The sequence below is a fragment of the Mus caroli genome, unplaced genomic scaffold (assembly GCF_978045245.1).
Source record: "Mus caroli unplaced genomic scaffold, Mus_caroli_1 scaffold_4, whole genome shotgun sequence".
Taxonomy (NCBI): Eukaryota; Metazoa; Chordata; class Mammalia; order Rodentia; family Muridae; genus Mus; species Mus caroli.
In genome coordinates, this window is record NW_028227259.1 from 68,033,209 (window position 1) to 68,056,082 (window position 22,874).

General features: G+C 42.4%; 1 protein-coding gene and 1 pseudogene across 4 annotated transcripts in view; one reads left to right on the forward strand and one right to left on the reverse strand.

The window, feature by feature from the left end:
• LOC147005152 (uncharacterized) overlaps positions 1-6,877 on the reverse strand; it is a 42,262-nt pseudogene extending 35,385 nt beyond the window's left edge. The window contains exon 1 of the transcript XR_015046937.1: positions 6,136-6,877. The product of XR_015046937.1 is annotated as an uncharacterized LOC147005152 (transcript). The remainder of the gene's footprint in view (positions 1-6,135) is intronic.
• Positions 6,634-22,874, forward strand: part of Ube2k (ubiquitin conjugating enzyme E2 K) — a 59,490-nt gene continuing 43,249 nt past the window's right edge. Inside the window, exon 1 of one of the 3 annotated variants that reach the window (XM_021163321.3) lies at positions 6,634-6,898. In XM_021163321.3, the coding sequence (XP_021018980.1) occupies positions 6,836-6,898 (63 nt within the window). In that variant the 5' untranslated portion in view covers positions 6,634-6,835. The remainder of the gene's footprint in view (positions 6,899-22,874) is intronic. The other 2 variants (XM_085836723.1, XM_085836725.1) reach the window with 2 other exon arrangements.

The following is a 22,874-nucleotide window of genomic DNA, read 5'->3' on the forward strand; positions in this document are numbered from 1 at the left end:
CTGTCAGCATCTTATTTGGGGTAAGAAGACATAGCTTTCTTTTCTCTGGAGATCTCTCACAGTAAACCTTAGCTGAACTCGCACCCACAGCCAGGCCTGTAGGAGTCCCAGCTTGAGTGGGCAGAGTCAAGCCGGTGAAGCCTGCTGAAGCCTGCTGAAGGCTCAGGACACTCAGATGTTTGTCATCTGACACGGATACCTGTGACACAGAAAGCACACAGTCTGGTCTGCTGTTGGAATGCCAAGTGCCACTCCATCCTAATGTCAGCTATCCCTCCTTTACATAAACCATGGGAGTGTGTGTTTTAGTGTTTTCAGACCGTGAATCCACACAGGATCGGGAAACCCCACAGGCCTAAAGTGTCCTGATCTGATAAGTTCGTTAAGTCGTACTACTCTATGTAGATAAGTTATCAGTCTGTTCCTCAGGTTGATACTGGGTAGATGGTGGCTGTTTACTGCCACAGACAAGCTGTGGAGTCATTAGTTCTTATCATTTGAACTTATAATGGAGAATACTGCTGTTTTATAAAAACAGGGCAATGTACAGCCTGAAAGCTTGTGTTCTGAACAGTACTGTAACTTAGGCATAACTTCATCTCAAGGTAGCTAAAGAGAAGAATTTGATAAAGGTTGACCACAGGCACTAAAGATGACAAAGGCTAACAGCTGCTGGAAGCCTTCGTACCCACATGCTTGAATAAGGTACATCAGTGGGATGATGAAAGAGCTACTGGGAGAGTCCCTGGACACGAAGTGTGGGCTTTGAGAGATAAAGACAATATTATCAACCCTCAGCTGCATCTTCTGTCAGACCTTCCCATTAGCTACGCCTAAATGGAAGACAGATTTTTATTTATTTATTTATTTATTTATTTATTTATTTATTTATTCGAGACAGGGTTTCTCTGTATAGCCCTGGCTGTCCTGGAACTCACTCTGTAGACCAGGCTGGCCTCGAACTCAGAAATTCTCCTGCCTCTGCCTCCTGAGTGCTGGGATCAAAGGCGTGCGCCACCACCGCCGCCTTCAAACAAATACTTTTTTGTGATGTTAGTGATCAAACCCAGGGAACTGCGCATGCCCGGAAAGTACTATACCTTGGAGCTATATCCCAACCTTGTGTTTCTCTTAGATTAAATATCTACTAAATAGGGCTGGTGAGATGGCTCAGTGGGTAAGAGCACCCGACTGCCCTTCCGAAGGTCCAGAGTTCAAATCCCAGCAACCACATGGTGGCTCACAACCATCCGTAACGAGATCTGGCGCCCTCTTCTGGAGTGTATGAAGACAGCTACAGTGTACTTACATATAATAAATAAATCTTTTTTAAAAAAAAATATCTACTAAATAACCCAGTCTGCATGAATATAGCATGCTCAGTCATTATTTACAGTAAAAATCATGTCCCATGAATAAAGTGGCTTTTAGTTTCACAACTCAATCACACAAATGCTTTCCCATTTTGTTAAAGTCAGGAGAACAATAAGAAAACAATCTCCAGGCAAATGTGGAGTTACATATCTAAAATCCCTGTACTTGGGAAGCTGATATAGGAGGGTCAAGTTGGAGGTCACCTTGTACTCCATATTGAGACCCTGCCTCAAATAAGCAAAAACGAATGCTAATACAACAGGTTATATGGTGACTTTTCCATTTATTTGTGTGTGTGTTGTGTGTATACATGTGTGCATGCCACGGGCATGTGTGGAGGTCAGACAAACAGCGAGAGTCGGTCCGTTCTTCCCTACCATGAGAGTTCTGGGGACAGAGCTCAATTACTCAGCACTCACTGACAGGCCCTAACCTACTTTTCTTTCCCCAAATCCTTAAAAGCTTGTTTCTCAAGGATGACTACCACTGTTTACTTTCTTACATATTTCCCAGTACTATTTAAAGATTCACAAACATTGCACATACAAACTCCTTCTTCCCTGCCATGTAAATGGTAATATGTAATATATTAATAAAGTATGAATTGTATTACACTCAAGTGGAAACTTCTGGTTTGTTTGGGAAGTCAGTTATGTCAAATGATGTTTTGCTGGGGCACACAGGTGAAAGGATGTTTTACTATAATGGACAGGTGAGAGGACCGTGATGAAGGAAGGAGTGTATGCCACTACAGACAGTGGGGGACGAGCGCTGAGCATTGGTTTGGTTTGCTCTGCCTCACTATTCTTTGTTAAGGAAACACATGTATTGATTCTCCTTAAATGGAGATGTTGAGCTCAACTTGTGGTAACACAGCCATTGAGAGAAACTGGCCCAAGAACTGCTTGTGAGGTTCCTGTAGCAGCTTGCCACCACTTCAGCGGTCTCACTTCAGGCTGGTTGGTGAGCCTTGGGGTTTCTTCAGGATTGACTACAGCTGCGGGTTCGTGCCCGGTGTCTGCCTGCTGAAAGGACTGGACTGCAGCTGCTGAGTCACGTTAGGTGTTTGCTATGGGACTGGATTTCTACTAAAGATTGAACTCGCCCCCACATAACTATTGCTAAACAGGTCCACTTCCCTCACATCTCCCACTACCACTGCTGGGGGGTGGGCTAGAGGGGGTGTACCTTTACTAAAAGTCGGTTGCAAAAAAACTTATGCCTAGATTATACAGTTTCTATTATAGCTTGGACATGAAGCATAATCCCTGACAACATTTATATTTTGAAGACCCAAGTAGTGGATCAAATCATTGAGTTGGATCATGAGGGCTCTGAACTAATCAATATATTGATCCAATGATGGGTTTATAATTTCATGGCATTATGGATGAATTGATAGACATTTTTGAAGGTAGCGCTAGAGGAAGTAGTTTACCAGATCTAGGGGCTGGTGAGACCGTTCAGTGGGTAAAGTTGCTTGTTGCTATAGAGATACCAAATATGAGTCCTTTTTCTATTCAATATTAAACAACTTGTGCTTACAACTAGGAATTCATGTGTTTTTATCCCCTTCCTGACTTTATAAGATTTTTATGTTAATGTTTTAATCCCTCCTTTGTTTACACAAAGGTCCAAGGCTTGCAATATTGCAGGAACTTGATGGCCTAGGGTAGTGACCCCTTTCATTCTTTTCCTTTGCACCAATTCCTTTCATTCTAATTAACACTGTGAATTGGGACCCCAGCCAGCCAATGGGGAAAAGACACAGGCTCTACCAAATGCACTTCCTATCTCAATGTGTTGATGCTTCTGAGGACATCTTATTGATAAAGGGTAAAGTTTGCCTTTTTTCAGACTCTTTGGTTTGAATAGTGAGCTCTTTTTTTTTAACCTTGAACTTATTTCTAACACTGCTAAGCCTGATGACCTGACTTGGACCCTATCACTCATGGTAATAGTACAGAATTGACTCCCCAATTCTTTCTTTTGGAATAATTAAAAAAATTTTTTTTGAGTGAAGGACTTGATATTATTGGGGTCACCTTCTGCGGTCTGCCCTTACTCCTAGAACCTGGGAGGCAGAGACAGGTGAACTCTCTTGAGTTCAAGGCCAGTCTGTCTGGTCTACAGAGTGAGTTTCAGGACAGCCAAGGCTACACAGAAAAACCCTTTCTCAAAAAACCAAAAAAATCCCCTAAAACTCAAAACTAAAACCAACCAACCAACCAAAAGAGAGAGGTGTGTTTAATGCAAGCACTCAGAAGGCAGAGGCAGGAGAATCTTTTCTGAGGCCAGCCTGTCAGCTGTTGAGCTCTGGGCCTGTCAAAGCTACATTGAGACTCTGTTTCAAAAACAAAAAGAAAAGAAAACCTCAAGACAGACAAGCTATAAATTTCAGCACCTATCAGGAGGTCGGGGAGCCATTTAAGGTGACATCTAGGTCATGGAGAATAAGCACCCACACAATGGCAAGCCTTACAGAAAGAGTAAGGAAGCCCAAAGTGCTGGGAGAAAGAGCACAGGTATTAAGGAGACACATACTTAGCAGACAGAAAGAAGAAAAGCAATACTTGGAAAAGTGGGGAAACTGAGAAGCACAGCTGCCACTCAGCTCCTACTGTGCAAAGGGTGGGGCTTCTGGGATGGAAAAGTACAGCATCTCATCAGAGAGCTAATTATTCCGCCTATCTCGAGTGGGGCTTAAGGTGGTCCCTTAGCCAAAGCTACTGAACCAGCCCAGCTCGAATGTCAGGTCTCCACCCAGACTACAGATTTCATTCTCTGACCAGAAGTTTTTCTCTAGGCTATGTCAAACTCCCCTGACCTAGCTTGCCAAGTAGCTGGGGTTAAGGGAGTAAGTCACCTCACCTAGTTTAGAATTACTGATTTACAGATAAGTTGCAAAGAGAGCAGAGATTTAAATAGGCACACCTGTTAATGTGAACATTGAAAATTGTGGTGCTTTGCCAAGACCAAGACATTAACTTGTTATACTCAGGAAACTATTCAAATGTCACTGGTTACATTCTTTTGCTTCTCTAGAATGGTAATAGAATGAATCTGAAAAGTGGGATTGTAGTTAAACAATTACTTGCAGTAAAAAAATTCACAAGCCTTGGCCTGGTGTGGAGGAGTCTGTCTGTAGTCTGAGCATTGGGGAAGCAGAGTCGGAAAAGGTTTTAGTTTGTGGCCAGCCTAGGCTGTATAACGAGAGCACATAAACACACACACAGCATACACACACACAGCTTGGCTGAGCTCTAGGCCAGTCACAGTTCACATACTTGGCTTGCACAGGCCCTAGGTTCAACCTTCAGCAGAGAAAAATATTGTCGAGTCTCTTTCTCTCCAAGAACTCACCCGACCTTTATAACTAGTTCCCCCTGTCTGAGTATCCTTATGTCTCCTGAGGTTAGGCAGAGTGGGATAGAAAAGTGTTTTAGGTTGTATTGGCACAAATACCTACAACATTTCTAGATTTATATTATGGCAAAAATCCTTTGTAGTGTTCAGTATATAGTAGAACCCCCTCTTATCACCACTAGGGGGCTCTGCTAGAAGATCTTTTATAATTTGTCAGTATACTCAGGGAAAGGTTTTGAGTGTTTCAGAAATTTTAAACTGGGGCTGGAGAGATGGCTCAGCGGTTAAGAGCACTGACTGCTCTTCCGAAGGTCCTGAGTTCAAATCCCAACAACCACATGGTGGCTCACAACCATCTGTAACAAGATCTGATGTCCTCTTATGGACTGTCTGAAGATAGCTACATAGCTACAGTGTACTTACATATAATAAATGAATAAATCTAAAAAGAAAAAGAAAATTTGAACTCTTAGAAGTTTAAACAACCTCCTTATCTCACAGACGAGGGAAACATGATCTCGAACTGATGGTTCTGACTCCCAATGTAGGATTACAAGTTTGTACTACCACACTCAGCTGGCATTAGTCTTAAAATGGAATACAGAACTGATCGATTAGGTGAATACATGAAACATACTCCTACAATAACACCTTCATAATTTCAAAATGTTATTTTCTTTCTTTTTTTTTTATTTTTATTTTTGGTTTTTCCAGACAGGGTTTCTCTACATAGCCCTGGCTGTCCTGGAACTCACTCTGTAGACCAGGGTGGCCTCGAACTCAGAAATCCGCCTGCCTCTGCCTCCTGAGTGCTGGGATTAAAGGCGTGCGCCGCCATGCCTGGCGCTCAAAATGTTATTTTCAAAGTACCTCTCAGCATCCACACCATATTGTTTTAAACTCTACTAACCACTTTCAAATAGCCTCTCCACGTTACTGCTCAATTAAATAATTTTACTCGTTTCTCTTTTCTCCACTCAACTATATTTACTCACTACAAGCGCCAAACACCTTTGTAAGTTTAAAGCTCTTTCGGCCTTCTATTTCTTCAACTGTCACTATAATAAATACAGTTCTTCACATGCTTAATCCAGCCATTCCCACAGCGTGGCCGCTGAAAAACAGGCAGCAGGGAGCTTGCTAGGAATACAAATTCTTAGGTCCATCCACACTCTAGAGATAGGTGCTAACAATCTTAACCAGCTCTCCAGGGATTCTGAGGCACTTTCAAGTTTGAAAAACACGTTAGTTCTGCAGTTCAGCATTGATTATCTAAACAGGGCAAAGATGTAACTTCTGGCTTTTAAACCCATCACAGGCCTCTTTCTGGCAACGCCTGTATCAATTACAAGCCTTGGGACGCAACCATTACACAACCTTAAACATCTGTAATACCTGAGATGACCGAATAATAGTTGCCTTATCATGGTTCCAGAACAAAAGCTACGGCAGTGGATTTCCCGGGGGTTTACCAACGGACGCTGGGCAGGACCCAGTTCCTGCATAGCTTTTTCCTCCGCTAGACACAGGGAGGCACCTCGAGCCCGTGGGTTCTGGGTCTGGCCGAGTTAGAGCGGGGCTCGGCCCGGCTGGGGCCGGGGACACCCGCCAGGCCGGGCTCCCACCTCGGGTCCCAGCCTAGGGACTGGAGGCCTCCCCGTAAAGGAGGCCGAGGGGCAGGGGAGGACCCGGCAGGCCCAGAGCCCGCGGACCGGCCGCGAAGCCGCACCCTCCTGGCCCCAGCCGCCGGCAGGGCGGAGCCACGCGGCCGAAGCCCCGGCTGAGACGCGCGGCGCGGCGCTGCGCAGCGCGGGCTCGCTGCTGGAGACGTATGGGGCTCCCACTGGAGCGGCTGCGCCGTCCGGCCGGGTCAGCGTGGTGCGCATGCGCGGACCCGGCGCCATTTTGGTGGCCGGGCGCGGAGGTGATTCTACAGTGAGGAGGAACGCGACGGCGAGGGTGGCAGTGGCAGCGTTCGTGTGCTCGGGTCTGAATCGCTGAGGGAGGAGGCGGCGGCGGAGGAAGAGGTGGCAGCGGTGGCGGTGGTCGTAGCGGTGGCGGAGGAGGCGGGTACGAATCAGCTGCGGGCAGAGACATGGCCAACATCGCGGTGCAGCGAATCAAGCGGGAGTTCAAGGAGGTGCTGAAGAGCGAGGAGGTCAGGAACGAGCTACCGGACGCCCCCATCTCAGCCCCGGGCGGCAGGGCCCCTTCTTTCCGCGACCCCCGGCGGGCCCCGGCCGGCCTCGCTGCGGCCGCCTCTCTGCCTCTGGGGAAGCGGCGGTCTCCCCTCCTCCTCCCGCCGCCTTTCCCTCCCCTCCCCGGGCCCTGGGAGAGGCGGTCTCGCGGGCGGCCGGCCGGCCGGCCTGGGGAGGAACGGGGTTTGGAGGGCCGATGCCGAAGCACTCGTCGGGGGCACGTGAGCTCTAGAGGGAGCCCCGAGGCGGCGGCGGTGGCGGCGGCGGCAACATCTGGAAGTGTGACTAGGCGGTGGGGAAGAAGGAGCAGGCCGAGAAAACCCGGGAAGTGGGTTGGGGGAAGGGGAAAGGTAGTAACTGGATCCCCCGGCCGCAGCGCACCTCCCAGGCCCACGCTTTTCGGGGTGCTCTGGAGATCGCCGGCCGGGGCCTTTGCTGTCCTCTCCTTGGGGAAGGAACCTCCACAGTCTTTAGGTATAGACGAGGGGAAGACTGAGTTACTCCCTTCTAGTGTAGTGTTGGGGGAAAGGGAGACATAATGGGAAGGGAATCGAAACAATTTCCACTATAGATAGAAAATTAATTCCGAATGAGATGATGATCTCTTTTCTACGGACCCAGCCCGTAACTAGGCCTCATCGTTGACATTTAAAGCTTTCAGTCTGGTCAAAGGCAAGTTGTTTGTTAATTAAATGATTTGAATTAGGGAGAATAATGGAGTGTCCGAGTAGCCTATTTCAGAATACTGTTTACCAGTGTCAGGCTCTCCTAGGGCAATGCCTCTGTGACTAGTGTTGTACTGTGAAACTTCATTATGATGTCCCTCATAGTTAACTTGAGTCTCACTTTTAAAAAACAGGCCTATTAAAAACAAGGGATTTCATCAGATACACGTTATTGTAGCTCACTATTGAGTTAGGTTTATTTTTTTGACACAATATTATAGCAGGAAATAGCATATTAAGAAAAATAAAACTCCTACTACCTTGTAAGTCCTGCAAATTTTAAGTACGTTAATGCTCGCCAAATTTATTTATGTGAAATACTGAGAGTGATTGAATAATTTTACTCAGCTGTGAAAGTAATAGTACAACTTTTTCCAACTAAATCGACAAAAATGCTAGCTTTTCTATGATTGAACTTAACAACAAAATTCTGTAAGTAATTACTTTTTTTCAGGGTTTACATGGTTTTCTTCTAGGCTTGTTTGATGCTTTGATAATGTCAATTATGATCTTTAAAATTAAGCCTTTTAAGCACATGAGGGACTGTTACAAATCTTGTAGCTCTCCACCTATATTTGTGCCTTCCAGCTTGCAGATCATTAGCCATCTTCCCAGTAGACTTGTAGAAAGTCACTTAAAATTGAAATGACAATATTAGCAGATTTAGTGAGCATACTAAGAAGTAAGTAGTGATCTATTTTACATAGCATGAACTCTGACCTCTGCATTCATTTGCCAAAACTCTGAATGGAAGCATGACTTTGTATTTTTTGTGGAACAATGCAGAAACAGTGTGAATGGCTGTATTCACAGATTTTTAACCGTGATTTAAACTTTTTAAATAAGCAAACTTAGTTTGGGATTGTGTTTTTATTTATATATATATATATATATATATATATATATATATATATTCTTTTTTTTTTTTTTTTTGGTTTTTCGTGGCAGGGTTTCTTAATGGAAGATAATACCTAATCTTGTTGACCTCAAACATCTATAATAAGGTGGTAGGAGTCTTTAGACTTCTCATGCTTTCTTTTATCTAAAAGTGTCAAGTTACTGCCCTGAAAATCGATATATTCTCTTTGCTTCGTGTGGTGTGTGACTTTTCCCAATGGTGTTTGGTGTTTAAGTTGAAGGTTTTCAGCATTTGTATGGCTCTGGCAGTGCATATTTAACTGATGGGTTAAGGAAGTGGCTCCAGGGGTAAAGGTGGCTTGCCTGATGACCTGAGTTCAGACTCAGGACCCACATGGGAGGTTTTTCCTTTGGCCTCGACACCCATACATGCAAATAAAATAAAAGCTCATCCTCACGTACAAGATTTAAAAAAATTGTCAATGGATCTCAGGAAGAAAATAGGAAATGTGAATACAAGTTATTCAAGAATGGTCCCTTTAGCCGGGGCCTAGCAAACACAGAAGTGGATGCTCACAGTCAGCTATTGGATGGATCACAGGGCCCCCAATGGAGGAGCTAGGGAAAGTACCCAAGGAGCTAAAGGGATCTGCAACCCTATAGGTGGAACAACATTATGAACTAACCAGTACCCCAGAGCTCTTGACTCTAGCTAGCTGCATATGTATCAGAAGATGGCCTAGTCCGCCATCACTGGAAAGAGAGGCCCATTGGACTTGCAAACTTTATATGCCCCAGTACAGGGGAACGCCAGGGCCAAAAAGTGGGAGTGGGTAGGTAAGGGAGTGGGGGGGGGGGAGTGTATTGGGGACTTTTTGGATAGCATTGGAAATGTAAATGAGGAAAATACCTAATTAAAAAAAAAAAAAAGAATGGTCCCTTTAAAAACCTAGCAGGGAACTCATTTCAAGGAACTAAGTTGCAAAGAATGTTTTGGAAAAGATCAGATGAAATTTAATATTGTAAAACACACACACACACAACGTATAGCTTTATCCTCACGGATAGTTTCTTTTGTTGACATTTTAGTAAGTCAAGTCCAGTTCCGTAGACAGATTGTGTTGATTTTCACCTCAATGAAGGACCCATAGTGCAGTCTATATATTTCCTTTTTTCATTTGGTAGTGTTTTAATAATTTTGGTGGACCTGATGACTTTTTTCCCTTTTTTAAATGCCTTTGTAAAGATAGCTGACCTGTCAGAATGCTCCTTTGCTTTGATCCCAGCACTGGGGAAGCAGAGGCAGGCAGGTCTCTGAGTTCCCTCCAGTATGGCCAGGGAGACACAGATCATGCCTCAAAAGACAGAAATAGCTGGGTGGTGGGGTGCGGTGGAGTGGTGTATACCGTTAGGAGGAAGAGGCAGGGTTCTTCTGGTCTACAGGGGTGGGGGTGGGGGCGGTTCCAGGGCTGTTAACACAGAAACCCTGTCTCAAAAAAAAAACAAACAAAACCATCCAAAGATAGCTTACATTCATTGGATTCTGATTATAAGAGGTTGGCTTTAAATAGTTATTTGCTAAGTATATTAAAATATAAACCATTTCATAAACATGAAAGATGAGTAGCTAGATACTGGGAAGATTTGTGTCAAAAGGCGAGATGTAGTTGTCAGTACAGGTGAAAGGATTTATGGGAAATTGGTAAAATTGGTAAAGCTGCTTGACTGGGCACAGGGTATAGACCTCCCGTGGATTTTGAGTCATGTGAATGTTAACAAAGGCAGCCTCTAGTTTTTCATAAACTACTATTTGAAGATTGGTCTTTTGTTTGTTACTCTAAAATATGACTGAATTTTAAGGAGTGGTTTAGATGTGCTCAGATGAGAAAACATATCTACATTATAGTTTTTGAGTCCTGTTATATAAGTAAATTGCTGATTATGAGGATCAACAGATTAAGCATTAATTTATATTTGTAGGTTGCATTGTTGCTACCAATTATTACTGCTGCCATTTACAAAATACCTCTTCTACTATTGTTTATGTATCATTGCTAGTTCTATTTTGTTTTGATTTGTTTGGGTTTTTTTGTTTTTGTTTTTGTTTTTATTTGAGACAGGGTTTCTTTTTGTTTTTTTTGTTTTGTTTTGTTTTGTTTTCTCGAGTCAGGGTTTCTCTGTATAGCTCTGGCTGTCCTGGAACTCACTCTGTAGACCAGGCTGGCCTGGAACTCAGAAATCCGCCTGCCTCTGCCTCCCAAGTGCTGGGATTCTGAGACAGGGTTTCTTTGTATCATTGGTTGTCCTGGAACTTAACTTTGTAGACCAGGCTGGCATGGAATTTACAGAGATCCCAGGCGCCTCTGCCTCCTGTGCTGGGAGTAAAGGCTAACAACCTCACTGCCTGTCTGCTTCACACTAGGTCTTTGCATTGGATCTCCTACGCTCCACCTGAGAACATGGAGCTTCAGAGAAGTTAAATTATTTGTTTGTAAACATGGCTTAAGAATTTGGATTTTTTAAAGAATTATTTTATATATGAGTACACTGTGGCTGTCTTCAGACACACCAGGAGAAGGCATTGGATCCCATTACAGATGGTTGTGAACCACCATGTGGTTGCTGGGGATTGAATTCAGGACCTCTGGAAGAGCAGTCAGTGTTCTTAACCACTGAGCCATCTCTCCAGCCCAGCTAGGCATACTTTTAATTATTAAAATTGGACCTACATTTATTTATTTAGTTTTTAGTTTTTCAAGACAGGGTTTTTCTGTGTAGCTCTGACTGTCCTGGAACTCACTTTGTAGACCAGGCTGGCCTCGAACTCAGAAATCCGCCTGCCTCTGCCTCCCAAGTGCTGGGATTAAAGGTGTGCGCCACCAGGCCCAGCTTGGACCTACATTTCTATTAGTTATAGTTTGCTGACAATTTCTAGAATTCTGTAGTAGATTTTTTCCCAGTTGTATAAGCTCCTGTTTTGTGAGGGTTATTTAGTGTGTCTTATGAGGTTCTGAAGTGAATTGGATATAGCAGCCTTACATACTGGTTTCAAAAACAAAATCGTGTACAAGTGATTGTTGGATTGCATTTCCTACTTTTTTTTTTGGAGGCAGGGTCTTTACAGAGCCCTGGCTGTTCTGAAATTCACTATGTAGAGCAGGCTGGCCTGGAATTCAAAGAAATCTGCCTGCTTCTCCCTCCTGAGTGCCGGAATTAAACACATGCGCCACTACCACCCACAGGTTTCTTTACTATGAAAAAAGGCTGTGAAGTGGGACATGTGTTCAGTCTTGAAAACTTGTCTAGTTTGTGGGACGTTCTAGATTCTCTCCTCAGCACTGCAAAAGAGCAGCTTTGATCTCTGGCAAATGTTTGCTTTGTAAAGTGTAGTTTTTTTTAAAGACTTATTTATTTATTTTATGTAAGTACACTGTAGCTGTCTTTAGACACACCAGAAGAGGGCATCAGATCCCGTTACAGATGGTTGTGAGCCACCCTGTGGTTGTTGGGAATTGAACTCAGGACTTGTGCAAGAGCAGTCAGTGCTCTTTTAACTGCTGAGCCAGCTCTCCAGCCTGTAAAGTGTATTTTTATTTTCTGTGAACATATTGGGCATGCTGCTCTCAACTCCCCAGAGACATAACATCATTAGAATGAGCGTTAGAGTAGTAAATAGAGGGTAGGTAACTATGTAGCAGTGCTGGGTCAGGACTGAGTACAGTTCAGGGAGTGGTAGAGAGCTTTCGGAACATCTGTAAGACTGCGGCTTCTATTGTGAGCACTAGCGTAGGGGGAGCTAGGTGCAAAAAATTGAGTGTCATGGGTGTTTGGAGGGTATGGGCATGGAAGAAGTTCTTGGACTGGAGTCAAAAGGAAAGTTGAGAGGGTCTTCAGGTCTTAGCACAAACCAGGTGAGAGAGACAGGGTCGGGAAGACACTGTTTTTTCTGTTTAGGACAGATAGGTCTTTTCCTGTACTCAGCATAGTTGTTAAATTATATTCTGACTGGAGAAAAGCTTTTTCATATATACAGTATGACTGGCACTGAAACCAAGAAGCAGAATATTAGCTGTGCCATAGGAACTTTACCCCGAGTTATTGTTCTCATTTTGTTTTTAAAAGTTTCAGAAGGGGGCGTCTCACTATGTAGCCCTGGTTGACGTGCTGTGTAGACCTGGTGGGGTGTTTGTTGTCGTTTTGTGACAGGGTTTCTGTATTTAGTCTTGGCTGGCTGTGTAGACCAGGGTGGCTTCGAACTCACAGATTCTCTTACCTCTATTTACCAAGTGCTAGGGATTAAAAGGCCTGCATCATGTCCTGCTCTGCTTGTTGGTTTTCAGCTTACTGCTTACTTAATTCTGGGATAAAAGCTATATGACACTCTCTATGCTCTACCTTTTCTGAGTTCATAGAGCAGATTCGTATGCTTGAATAGAAGAGTAGACATGAGTTTATACTCCAAGTTAGAAGGTTTATGAAAAATGCCCTTAAATTTTTAAAATTTTTGTCTGCATAGGTCCGAGGACATCTTCAGAGAGGTGATTCCACTGCAGGCTCCAGGATTCATGAGGCTTGCAGACCAGTTTTACCTGCTAAGCTATTTCAGAGGGCTCTTGAAATCTTTTGTTTAAAAACAGAACAACAAAAACCTGCCACCTGGTTTGGTGACCACGCCTTTAATTGTAGTACTTACCATACTGTCAGAGGCCGTTAGAGGCTAGCCTGGTGTAGATAGCAGATTCCAAGATAGTCAGGGCTGCATAAAGAGACCCTGTCTCAAAAAAAAAACCAAAATCCTGCCTGGTCTTGGTGGTGACATATGCCTTTGATCTCAGCACTGAGGTTAACAGAAGATCTCTATGAGTTCAAGACCAGCCTGGTCCACAGAGAGAGTTGCAAGACAGCCAGGGCTACACAGAGAAACCCTTCCAAAACAAAACAAAATCCCAAAAAACTAACCAGCCAACCAACCAAATCTCCAGGTATGGTTGACATGCCTGTAACCCCAGCATTTGGAATTGGAGACAGGAGGATTAGAGGTTTAGGGTCAGTCTGAGTTACATCAGACCCTGCTTAAAAAGTCAAACAGTAACACCCCAAATAAACTGCAAATCCACTGTAGTTAATAATAGTTTTAGAAATAGTTAAAATTTATTTTTATTTTTTATTTTTTTGAAGAGTCCAAAGCTACCATAATTAATTCCTTACCTGTAAGACTGAAATTTGAGACCCAAAGAGTTTGGTTGGCGGTCCTTGACACAGAGCTAGTTAATGGTGAACTTAAACATTTTGTCAACTCCAACACAATATGTAAACATTCCACAAGAATATACTTTTTATAGTAATACTATAAAGGCTCAATATTGAAAACAGTGTAAAGAGTAACATATTGATATTAGGAATTTATTGCATCTTTATGTAAGAATTTAAACGTGTCAGGAAGCATAGACACTTGATTCTTGAATTGTGACATAGTAAATTTAGTAATTAAAAGTGTGAGCTTTATAATTAGGGTCTCACATAGGAGGAGACATACCATGGTGAGAGGACAGACAGCCTCAGATGTTGGTCTCTGCCATTCCATCTTGTTTGGAACAGGGTGTCTTTTTTGTTCTTTTTGTAGTAGAGGCTAACTGGCTCAGAAGTTTCTGCGCGCGGCGGGGAGGGGGCGTACTGCATTTTACATGGGCTTTGGGAATTTGAACTCAGGTGTTAATGTTTGTGCTTTAGTCACAGAACTTAGCTCCTTCGAGACTCCATGTGTTGAGTTTACCTAATCTTTTAAACTAAGAGCTTTGTTGTCATGTGGTAACATCTGGGGCAGATGGCCAAACAGAATAATGCATAGGGATAGATGGGCATCAAGGGGTTAATCTTTTATTTTTTATTTATTATTTTGGTTTTTTGAGACGGTTTCTCTGTGTAGCCCTGGCTAACCTGGTGCTTACTCTGTAGACCAGAGATCTGCCTGCAGAGACCTCCCAAGTGCTGGGATTAAAATTAAAGGCAGGTGCCTCCATTGCCTAGCAGTGTTAATCTCTGATTTCTTGTTAAGTTTTTGGATGTAGTTTAAGTGTTTTTATAAATAGTTGTCTTATAAATAAACTTTTATTTATTCCTTTATTTGGGAAAGTGCTTAAAATTAACCTTAGCCTCTCGAATGCAGGTTCATGTCATGTCTGGTTTCTAAATTAACCTAAGTGCTCCCCTAAGACATCTCTGCTTCCATGCAAACCAAGTACCTGGCATGTTATTTCATATTCAGTTATATCTACAGACCTAGGTGGTTATGTATGTCAGACTGACAGACCTCCTCCCCATGCAGGATACTGTGTAGCCCTAGCTGGCCTGGAACTCACTGTCTAGGACAGGTCTTGAACTGGAGTGTTGGATTAAACGTGTGTGCCACTGTGTCCAGCTGTCAGGCCTTTTTCCCTTAATGTCTCTGGATTTATCATACTTTTTGTCCTATGCTGTTTACTTTGTGAGTTGCTGCATTATCCTTTGTGTGCCTTCTTAAGAACTGGGGATGTGCCAGATGTGAAGCAAGATAGTACTCAGGAGGCAGAAGCAGGCAGTCACTGAGTAGATCTCTGGTCTACACAGAGAGTTCCAGGACAACCAGGGCTACACAAGAGAAACCCTGCCTTGAAAACAAAACAAACACCCCTCCACCCCCACCCCCCAAAGACCCCAAACTGGAGATATATCCTTGACGGTGGAGACCCAATTTCTTGGTAGTTCATTCTCCATTGCTAAGCACATTGTGGATAAGTAGGAGGCACTTGTTTTCCTGAATAAATGTAAGAATTTTGAGGAGCTTATCCAAACCATGGAGGAAATATAATACATTTTGCTCTGCTTCTGAGTCTAGGAAAAGATACATTGTTGAAGATGGTCTCCAGGTCAAGGTGCACATCTATAGGCTACTAATTTAGTTAGGTTCTCTATTTAGAAAACTGAATACTCACATCAAAAACTAGGAAGCAAGATAGTCAAAAGGGAATTATTTTGGCTTTCTTCTGTTGTTTTTACCTTTGAAGATCTCAAGGGGCACCTAAACAGTATATATGACATCATCTGTGTCCCTGTGGGGTTCTTTTGTTTGTTTAACTTCATATTTTTTTCATTTATTCAGGTGCTTAGGTGGTTAATTAAATAGACATAGTCACTGCTTTACTGAGAAAATTTTGACCTGCCAAGGCAGTGAGAAACTGAACAGCTAGTTTAAGTGTGTGTGTGTGTGTGTGTATAGCATAAGGGAAGCTGTAAGGTTGAGTAATTTAATTTACCCTCAGGGAGAGAGTTCTTCAGGAATAAACCGTATACTTTGAGGGTGAATTTGAATAAACTTAGGAAGATAGCTGTATACGTATAGAAAGCTGGTAATCATAACAACTAAAGACGGAAAGATTACTCTTCTTTTTTCCTTTTTCTCTTCTCCTTAATCTTTCTTTTGAGACAGGGTCTCATATATATCCTTGGCTGGTCTGGAACTTGTTATGTATACCAGGCTGTAAACAGATCTCCCTGCCTCTTCCATCCAGTGCTGAGATTAAAAGCATCAGCTCACCTTGCCCAGCTTAATTACATTTCTTAAAATCAGTTTTTGTAAATATAAACCTTGGAAGTTTGCTTTCTACAGACAGACAGTAGTAGAACCTATCTGAAATCCCCCGCCCCCCACTACCTCTTTTATCTTCCATCCACTTGTGTTTGGGACAAGGCCAGCCTTGACTTCACTGTGTAACCGGGGTGACTTTGAATTTCTCCTTCTACTTTCCAAATGCTGTGCTTTTTTTTTTAATTAAAGACAGGGTTTCCATGTCTAACAGTGGCTCTCCTGGAAGAAGCTCTGTGTCTCCGTAGATTAGGCTGGCCTGGAAGTCAGAGGTCAGCCTGCCTCTTGCCTCTTTAGTTCTGGGGTTAGAGGTGTGTGTCACTGCATCTGGCCTGTTTCCTGTTTTAGTGTTCTGATACATTAGCAGTGGCAGACTTTGGCAGTCTCACTATAGAACCCTTGGACTTGAAAGTAAGAATGAGTTCAGTTTAAAAAACAAAAACAGACATTTGTGGGCAACAATGAAAGATGAACTTGGAAAGGATGACAAAACATTTTAAAAGAGAAATTTGGATTTAAAGTGACTGTGGAAACTATTGGAGGATTTAAAGGAAAAGACAAAGTTTGGGTGGTTTTGTGTGTGTGTGTGTGTGATGACCCCCCCCTTGTTGCTATAACCTCATAATTATTAATTTTGCTATTATGAATTGTAATGTAAATACTAATATTCAACCTCAACCAAGATAGTAGTCAGTAGCTTTGACAAGTAGGGGATGTTTGAAGGAGGTGTTCAGGTGGCTTTAGTGTAATAGTTTACAAATCTTTTAAATTTGTGAAATAGGGTCCAGCTATGTCTGTGGTCTCAAACTTCTTGCTCTAACCTGGCCTTAGGCTGGACCTTTCTATCTCAGTCTCCCTAGTGGTGGGATTACAGAAAAACAGTGCCATGCCCAACTGATAGACGACACTGTTCAATTTATAGTCCCTAAAGGTGAACTTTTTGCTTTTTAAATTCTCAAAATGATTGTCCAGACATTTCTGAGCTGCGCTCACCTCTTTTGAACAGTTTCCTCAGAGGTCCTTTTCAGTAACTTCTGATTCTACTTTTAAAAATTGTATTACTGAATTAAGGAAGATTAAGAAATATAATTTAGTCATGCAAATAAAGGTGGGGCTGGAGAGAGGGCTCAGAGGCTAAGAGCACTGTCTGTTCTTCCTGAGGTCATGAGTTCAATTCCCAGCAACCACATGGTGGCTCTCAACCATCTGTAATGAGGACTAGTGCCCTCTCCTGGTTCGCAGGCATAAATGCAGGCAGAACACTGTGTACTTAATAAATAAATAAATCTAAAAAGAAGAAGAAAAAAAGAAAGGTTCTTGCTGCCAAGCCTAATGACCCGAGTTTGATCCCTGGGACTCACACCGTGGAAGGACACCTACTACAGATTGTCTTGTCTCCACAAGCCCCCCACTCCATGCACAGATGAGGCTGTTCAAAATTTATTTGGCGGAACACATTGCTTTCCATTTGAAATCATTGTTTTCATTGGTAAAGAAGAAAAAGAGGAACTTGTTTCTTTCTTTTTTTTTTTTTTTTTTTTCGAGACAGAGTTTCTCTGTGTAGCCCTGGCTGTCCCGGAACTCACTCTGTAGACCAGGCTGGCCTCAAACTTAGAAATTCGCCTGCCTCTGCCTCCCAAGTGCACCACCCTACACCCGGCTGGAACTTGTTTCTTGAATTAGGTCTTTTTGTGTAGGTCAGGCTGACCTTGAATTCCAGAGCTTTCTACATGTCTCAGTTGTTGACATTGGTTTATGTGTTGAGAAAGGAAATTTGTTAGCTTGCTATGGGGAAAGGGTAAGAAAAAAACCAGAAAGATGATTTGGGAAAGTAACCAAGATCTAGGTTACTTGGACAAGAGCTGATAGATAGTAAGATGGGTTAGAATTGAGTCGGAGCAGGAGAGTGGTGGCAGTCTTGGGATATGTTGAAAAGGCAGAAACAACACAATGGATTAGAAAACATCTATGTCTGTTTTTCTAGTAATTAGTGGTGATGCTTGTTTCTGAGATGGAAGAAGTGGAGAAGAGTAAGAATTTTGCTATGTCCTTTTTAGGTTTATGTTGATGTTGATGGAAATAGCGAGCAAGCAGTTGAGTTATGAGTCTGGAGGTGAGATCTGGAGAGAGATTTGACATAGGTAAGGTAAGCAGGCAATATATGTAAAACCTCAACTGGATAATTTAGGGGGAAATTGCCTAAAGGATGATGTCCTGGTTTTTTGGTTTTAGCCCTTTGCACATATTGAAATTGAAATAGGAAAACTAACATGACAGAGTGAGCTAAGTTAACATAAGAAAAGCAGAAGTGCATGGTATCACTAAAGCCAAGAAAAGAATGTTAGGAAGAAATTGGCCTGTTAGCTGCAGAAAGAAAAATGATCACTGACTTTTCAACATAGTGGCCATTGGTGTCTGTCCTTGCCAGAGTTTTTATGGGAGTGGTGAAAATAGAAGTCTGATTGATTGGAGCAGGTAACTGAAAGATGGACTGTGAAAGTGGCATGAGGAGTTTTGCTTAGCAGGAGAATAGAGAAGAGAGGCTGGGGAAGTCAGGCTCAAGGGACCTTTGAAAAGAATTCTGGCAGATGATAGAGGGAATTGTATGTTGTTGGGTAGGAGAATCTGATTATGCTAGAGAATAATCACAATTTCTTATTTTTAACAAGATTGCTTAGGGAAGTTGCAAAGTCCTTGAAAAAGAACAGGAGTAGGTAGGGTGATATTCATAACAGGGTGGGAGGATTGATCTTTAATAGAAACAGAGACACATAGGACAATGTTAAGTTTCTGTTGGGATTTGTGGTCTGCACTTTACAGAGCAATTAACAATGGTTGTGTTTTCTCTAGTAATGATGGCTTGGTGGCTTGGGGCAAGAGGAAAAGGTGGTGTGTTTTTTTTTGTTAATTGGAAAATGAGTTTAACTAGCTTGGGGGCTATCAGTGAATACTATGAAAAAGAAAACATCAGTGTTGTCAAGAGTATTTTGTAAGAGAGTATTAATAAGAAATGTCCCTGAAATCTGAGAGAAATGAGGCTGTTAGAAGTGATCAAAGTGTTCATGTGGGATGGAGCCAGCTGTTGGGTTTGCAGAGCTGAAGAAAGTAAACTTAGTTCCAGCCAAATGGGAGTCTAGGAACATTGACATAATTTGGGAAGGTATAATTTTTGTTGACATAGATTAAAGAAGATTATCCTAAGAATGAGGGCTTGTATTGTATTAACATTTGTTAAGGACACAGTTCTATCTGCTTTTTGTGAGAATTTTAAACATGAACAGAGATTATGCTTGAGGGATAACTCAGTGGTTAGGAGCATTTGTTACTCTTGGAGAGGACCTGGGTTTGATTACTAGCACCTATGTGGTGTGGTAGCTTACAGCTGTCCATAACTCCAGTTTCAAGGATCTGATGCCCTCTTCGGATCTCTGTAGGCCCAAGGCATGTACACGGTGCACATGCATCCATGTAAGCAAATCCATCCATCCATTTCATATACACAAAATCAATTTTAAAAACGTATGTACAAAAAGATAATAAAAGTAGGGAATATACAGTTTTTCATCTGTTAAAGCAGCAGTTCTTAATCTTCCTAAGGCTGTAACTTTTAATACAGTTCCTCACATTATGGTGACTCCAACCATAAAACTATTTCATAATTGTAATTTTCTACTGTTAGGAATTGTTATGTAAATATCTTTTTTTTTTAAAGATTTATTTATTTATTATATGTAAGTACACTGTAGCTGTCTTCAGACACTCCAGAAGAGGGCGCCAGATCTCGTTGCGGATGGTTGTGAGCCACCATGTGGTTGCTGGGATTTGAACTCTGGACCTTTGGAAGAGCAGTCGGGTGCTCTTACCCACTGAGCCATCTCACCAGCCCCGTAAATATCTTGATATACAGGATATCTGCTATGCGACTCCTGTCAAAGTGACCCTAACTCAAACCGATGGACCCACAGGTTGAGAACTGCTTTACTAGATTGTTCCTGATGCCAGTATCACCTTATTACTCCTGACGATTTTCTCAATTGTAACTCAAATTTATTGAGGCAGAATTCTGGCTTAATGAGAATTACATCAGGTATGTTGGTATATAGATCAGATCTTGTTTACTGGGTTGCAGAGGCAGGATCCCAAGTTAAAGGACTCTCTCTCTTACACAGTGGTTCTGGGGGAGTCAGTTCAGTTTGCCCAATCACACAGTGGACTGTACCTTCAATTAACCAGGATAGTTCTCTAGTGCTAACAAATGGCTCCCTTCCCTTTTGTTAGTCCTTTTTTTGGGGGGGTGCGGTTCAAGATAGGGTTTCTCTGTGTAGCCCTGGCTATCCTGGAACTCACTCTGTAGACCAGGCTGGCCTCAAACTTAGAAATCCACCTGCCTCTGCCTCCCAAGTGCTGGGATTAAAGGCATGCGCCAGCATTGTCCGGCTCCTTTTGTTACTCTTGGTCAGTTTGTACTGTCATAATTAAACTACACTATACTGGAAAACTCAATTTATTTCTTAGAAGTCTGAGAACAGATGGTAGAACAGTCAGGCTCTGGTAAGGGCCCTTTTGGCCTATAGATTTGTCCTCATTTGAAGGGGTGAGGAGGAAGCTCTTGGTTTCTCTTATAAAGGTAATCCCCAGTAGTGCCAAAAGCAAAAATGGAATCCTGTGCTGATTGTTCTATACTTGCCTCTTTCTTTTTTTAAGTTAACAGTTTACCTTTAAGGATTGTCTTGGTCAGTGTTTTATTGCTGTGGAGAGGCACTAAGACCACAGCAACTATTATAAAGGAAAGCATTTAATTGGAGCTGGCTTACAGTTCAGAGGTTTAGTTTAGTTCATTATCATCATGGAGGCATGCAGGCAGACTCTGGGGAGGTAGCTAAGAGTTGTATATCAGAATTGGCAGGCAGCAGGAAGAGAGTGACACTGGGCCTGGCTTGTGCATTTGAAACCTCAAAGCTCACCCCCAGTGACACTGTCTTCAACAAGGCCTTTCCTATTCCAACAACGCTACACCCTTTAATCCCTGTCAAGTATCACCACTTCCTAATGACCAAATATATGAGCATGTGGGGATCATTTCTATTCACACAACTGCAGGGATATTGTAAATTAGTGGACATAGAGTGGGCAATTTAAGAAAAATAGCTATGGAACTGGAGGGACAGCGAAGCGAGCGGTTTAAGAGTTTGTTGCTCCTGTCGAAGACCTGTGTAGCCCCTAGCATCCACATGGTTGCTCACAAACATTAGTGACTCTGGTTGCTGGGGAGCCAATGCCCTCTTCTGACCTCTTTGGGCATTAGGCATGCACATGGTGCATACACATCCATGTCAGCAGAACACTTACACACATAAAGTAAATCTTTTTTTTTTTTAAAGAATTATTTATTTTGTGTATATGAGTACACTGTCTCTGTCTTCAGACACACCAGAAGAGGGCATCAGATCCCATTATAGATAAATGTGAACCACCATGTAGTTGCTGGGAATAGAACTCAGAACCTCTGGCAGAGCAATCAGTGCTCCTAACCACTGAGCCATCTCTCCAGCCCATAAATCCTAAAACAAAAAGAAAAGTAGCTTTGTAAGTGGCATTCTCATATTAGATTATCATAATTTCAAGTTTTTAACTTTTCTACTTATGACCTTATACAAGGGCAGACTGTAATAAAATATTTCTCTTGAGTGGGCCTTGTTTAGGGCAGAATACTGTGGATTTATTTCAGTAGCTCACCTTTCTCTTCCCCTGCTGGAGTTCCTTCTCTCTTTCTTTTCTTTCTTTTTTTTTTTTTCTTTCTTCTTTTTTCTTTTTTCTTTTTGGTTTTTCGAGACAGGGTTTCTCTGTATAGCCCTGGCTGTCCCGGAACTCACTTTGTAGACCAGGCTGGCCTCGAACTCAGAAATCCGCCTGCCTCTGCTTCCTGAGTGCTGGGATTAAAGGCATGTGGCAACATGCCCGACCTGGAGTTCCTTCTCTTATATGTCATTTTGAGGACCAGGTTCAGAAAATTTGGTAACTTCCAGGGAATTCTTAATTGCTTGTATTTGTGCTTACTTATGCTTCCAGCCATGCATCCATCACTATACATTGGTACATTGTACATTGGTCTGAGTTCCTACAGAGAGCATCATGAGAGTCTGCTCTGTGATTTGTGACCCCCCCTACTCTGCACCTCCAGCAGTTTGTTCTTTGACTTGAGCTGTTGATTTTCAGTTTGTTCAGCTTGCTGTGGTTGCTTTTTTTTCTCCTTCTGCTTTTCTCATTCTCTATGTCGTCTTTGTAGTGCTCTTGAACAAACAGGGTTTTTGTACATATTATATAGATCCCACATCCTCATTCCTTTGTGTCTTCTAGTATGAGTGATGACTTTCAAACATTTTATATGATAAAACAAATGAGAAGATTCAGTGTGTGTGTGTGTGTGTGTGTGTGTGTGTGTGTATGTGTGTGTGTGTTACAAATGGAACCCAGAGGACAATTTTAGGTATCATTCTTCAGGTTTTTATTTAATTTTACTTTTTATTATTTAATTTTACTTATTTTATTTTACAAGGTCTTGTCATTAGCTAGGAACTTGGCAAATGGCCTAGGCTGTATACGGGCTGTGAACTTTAGGGATTTCTTGGTATCTGCCTCCTCAATGCTGGGATTATGAATGAGTGTAGTAGTCTGCCTGCATGTGTGTATGTGCTGCCGATCTTCTGGAACTAGAGTTACAGATGGTTGTGA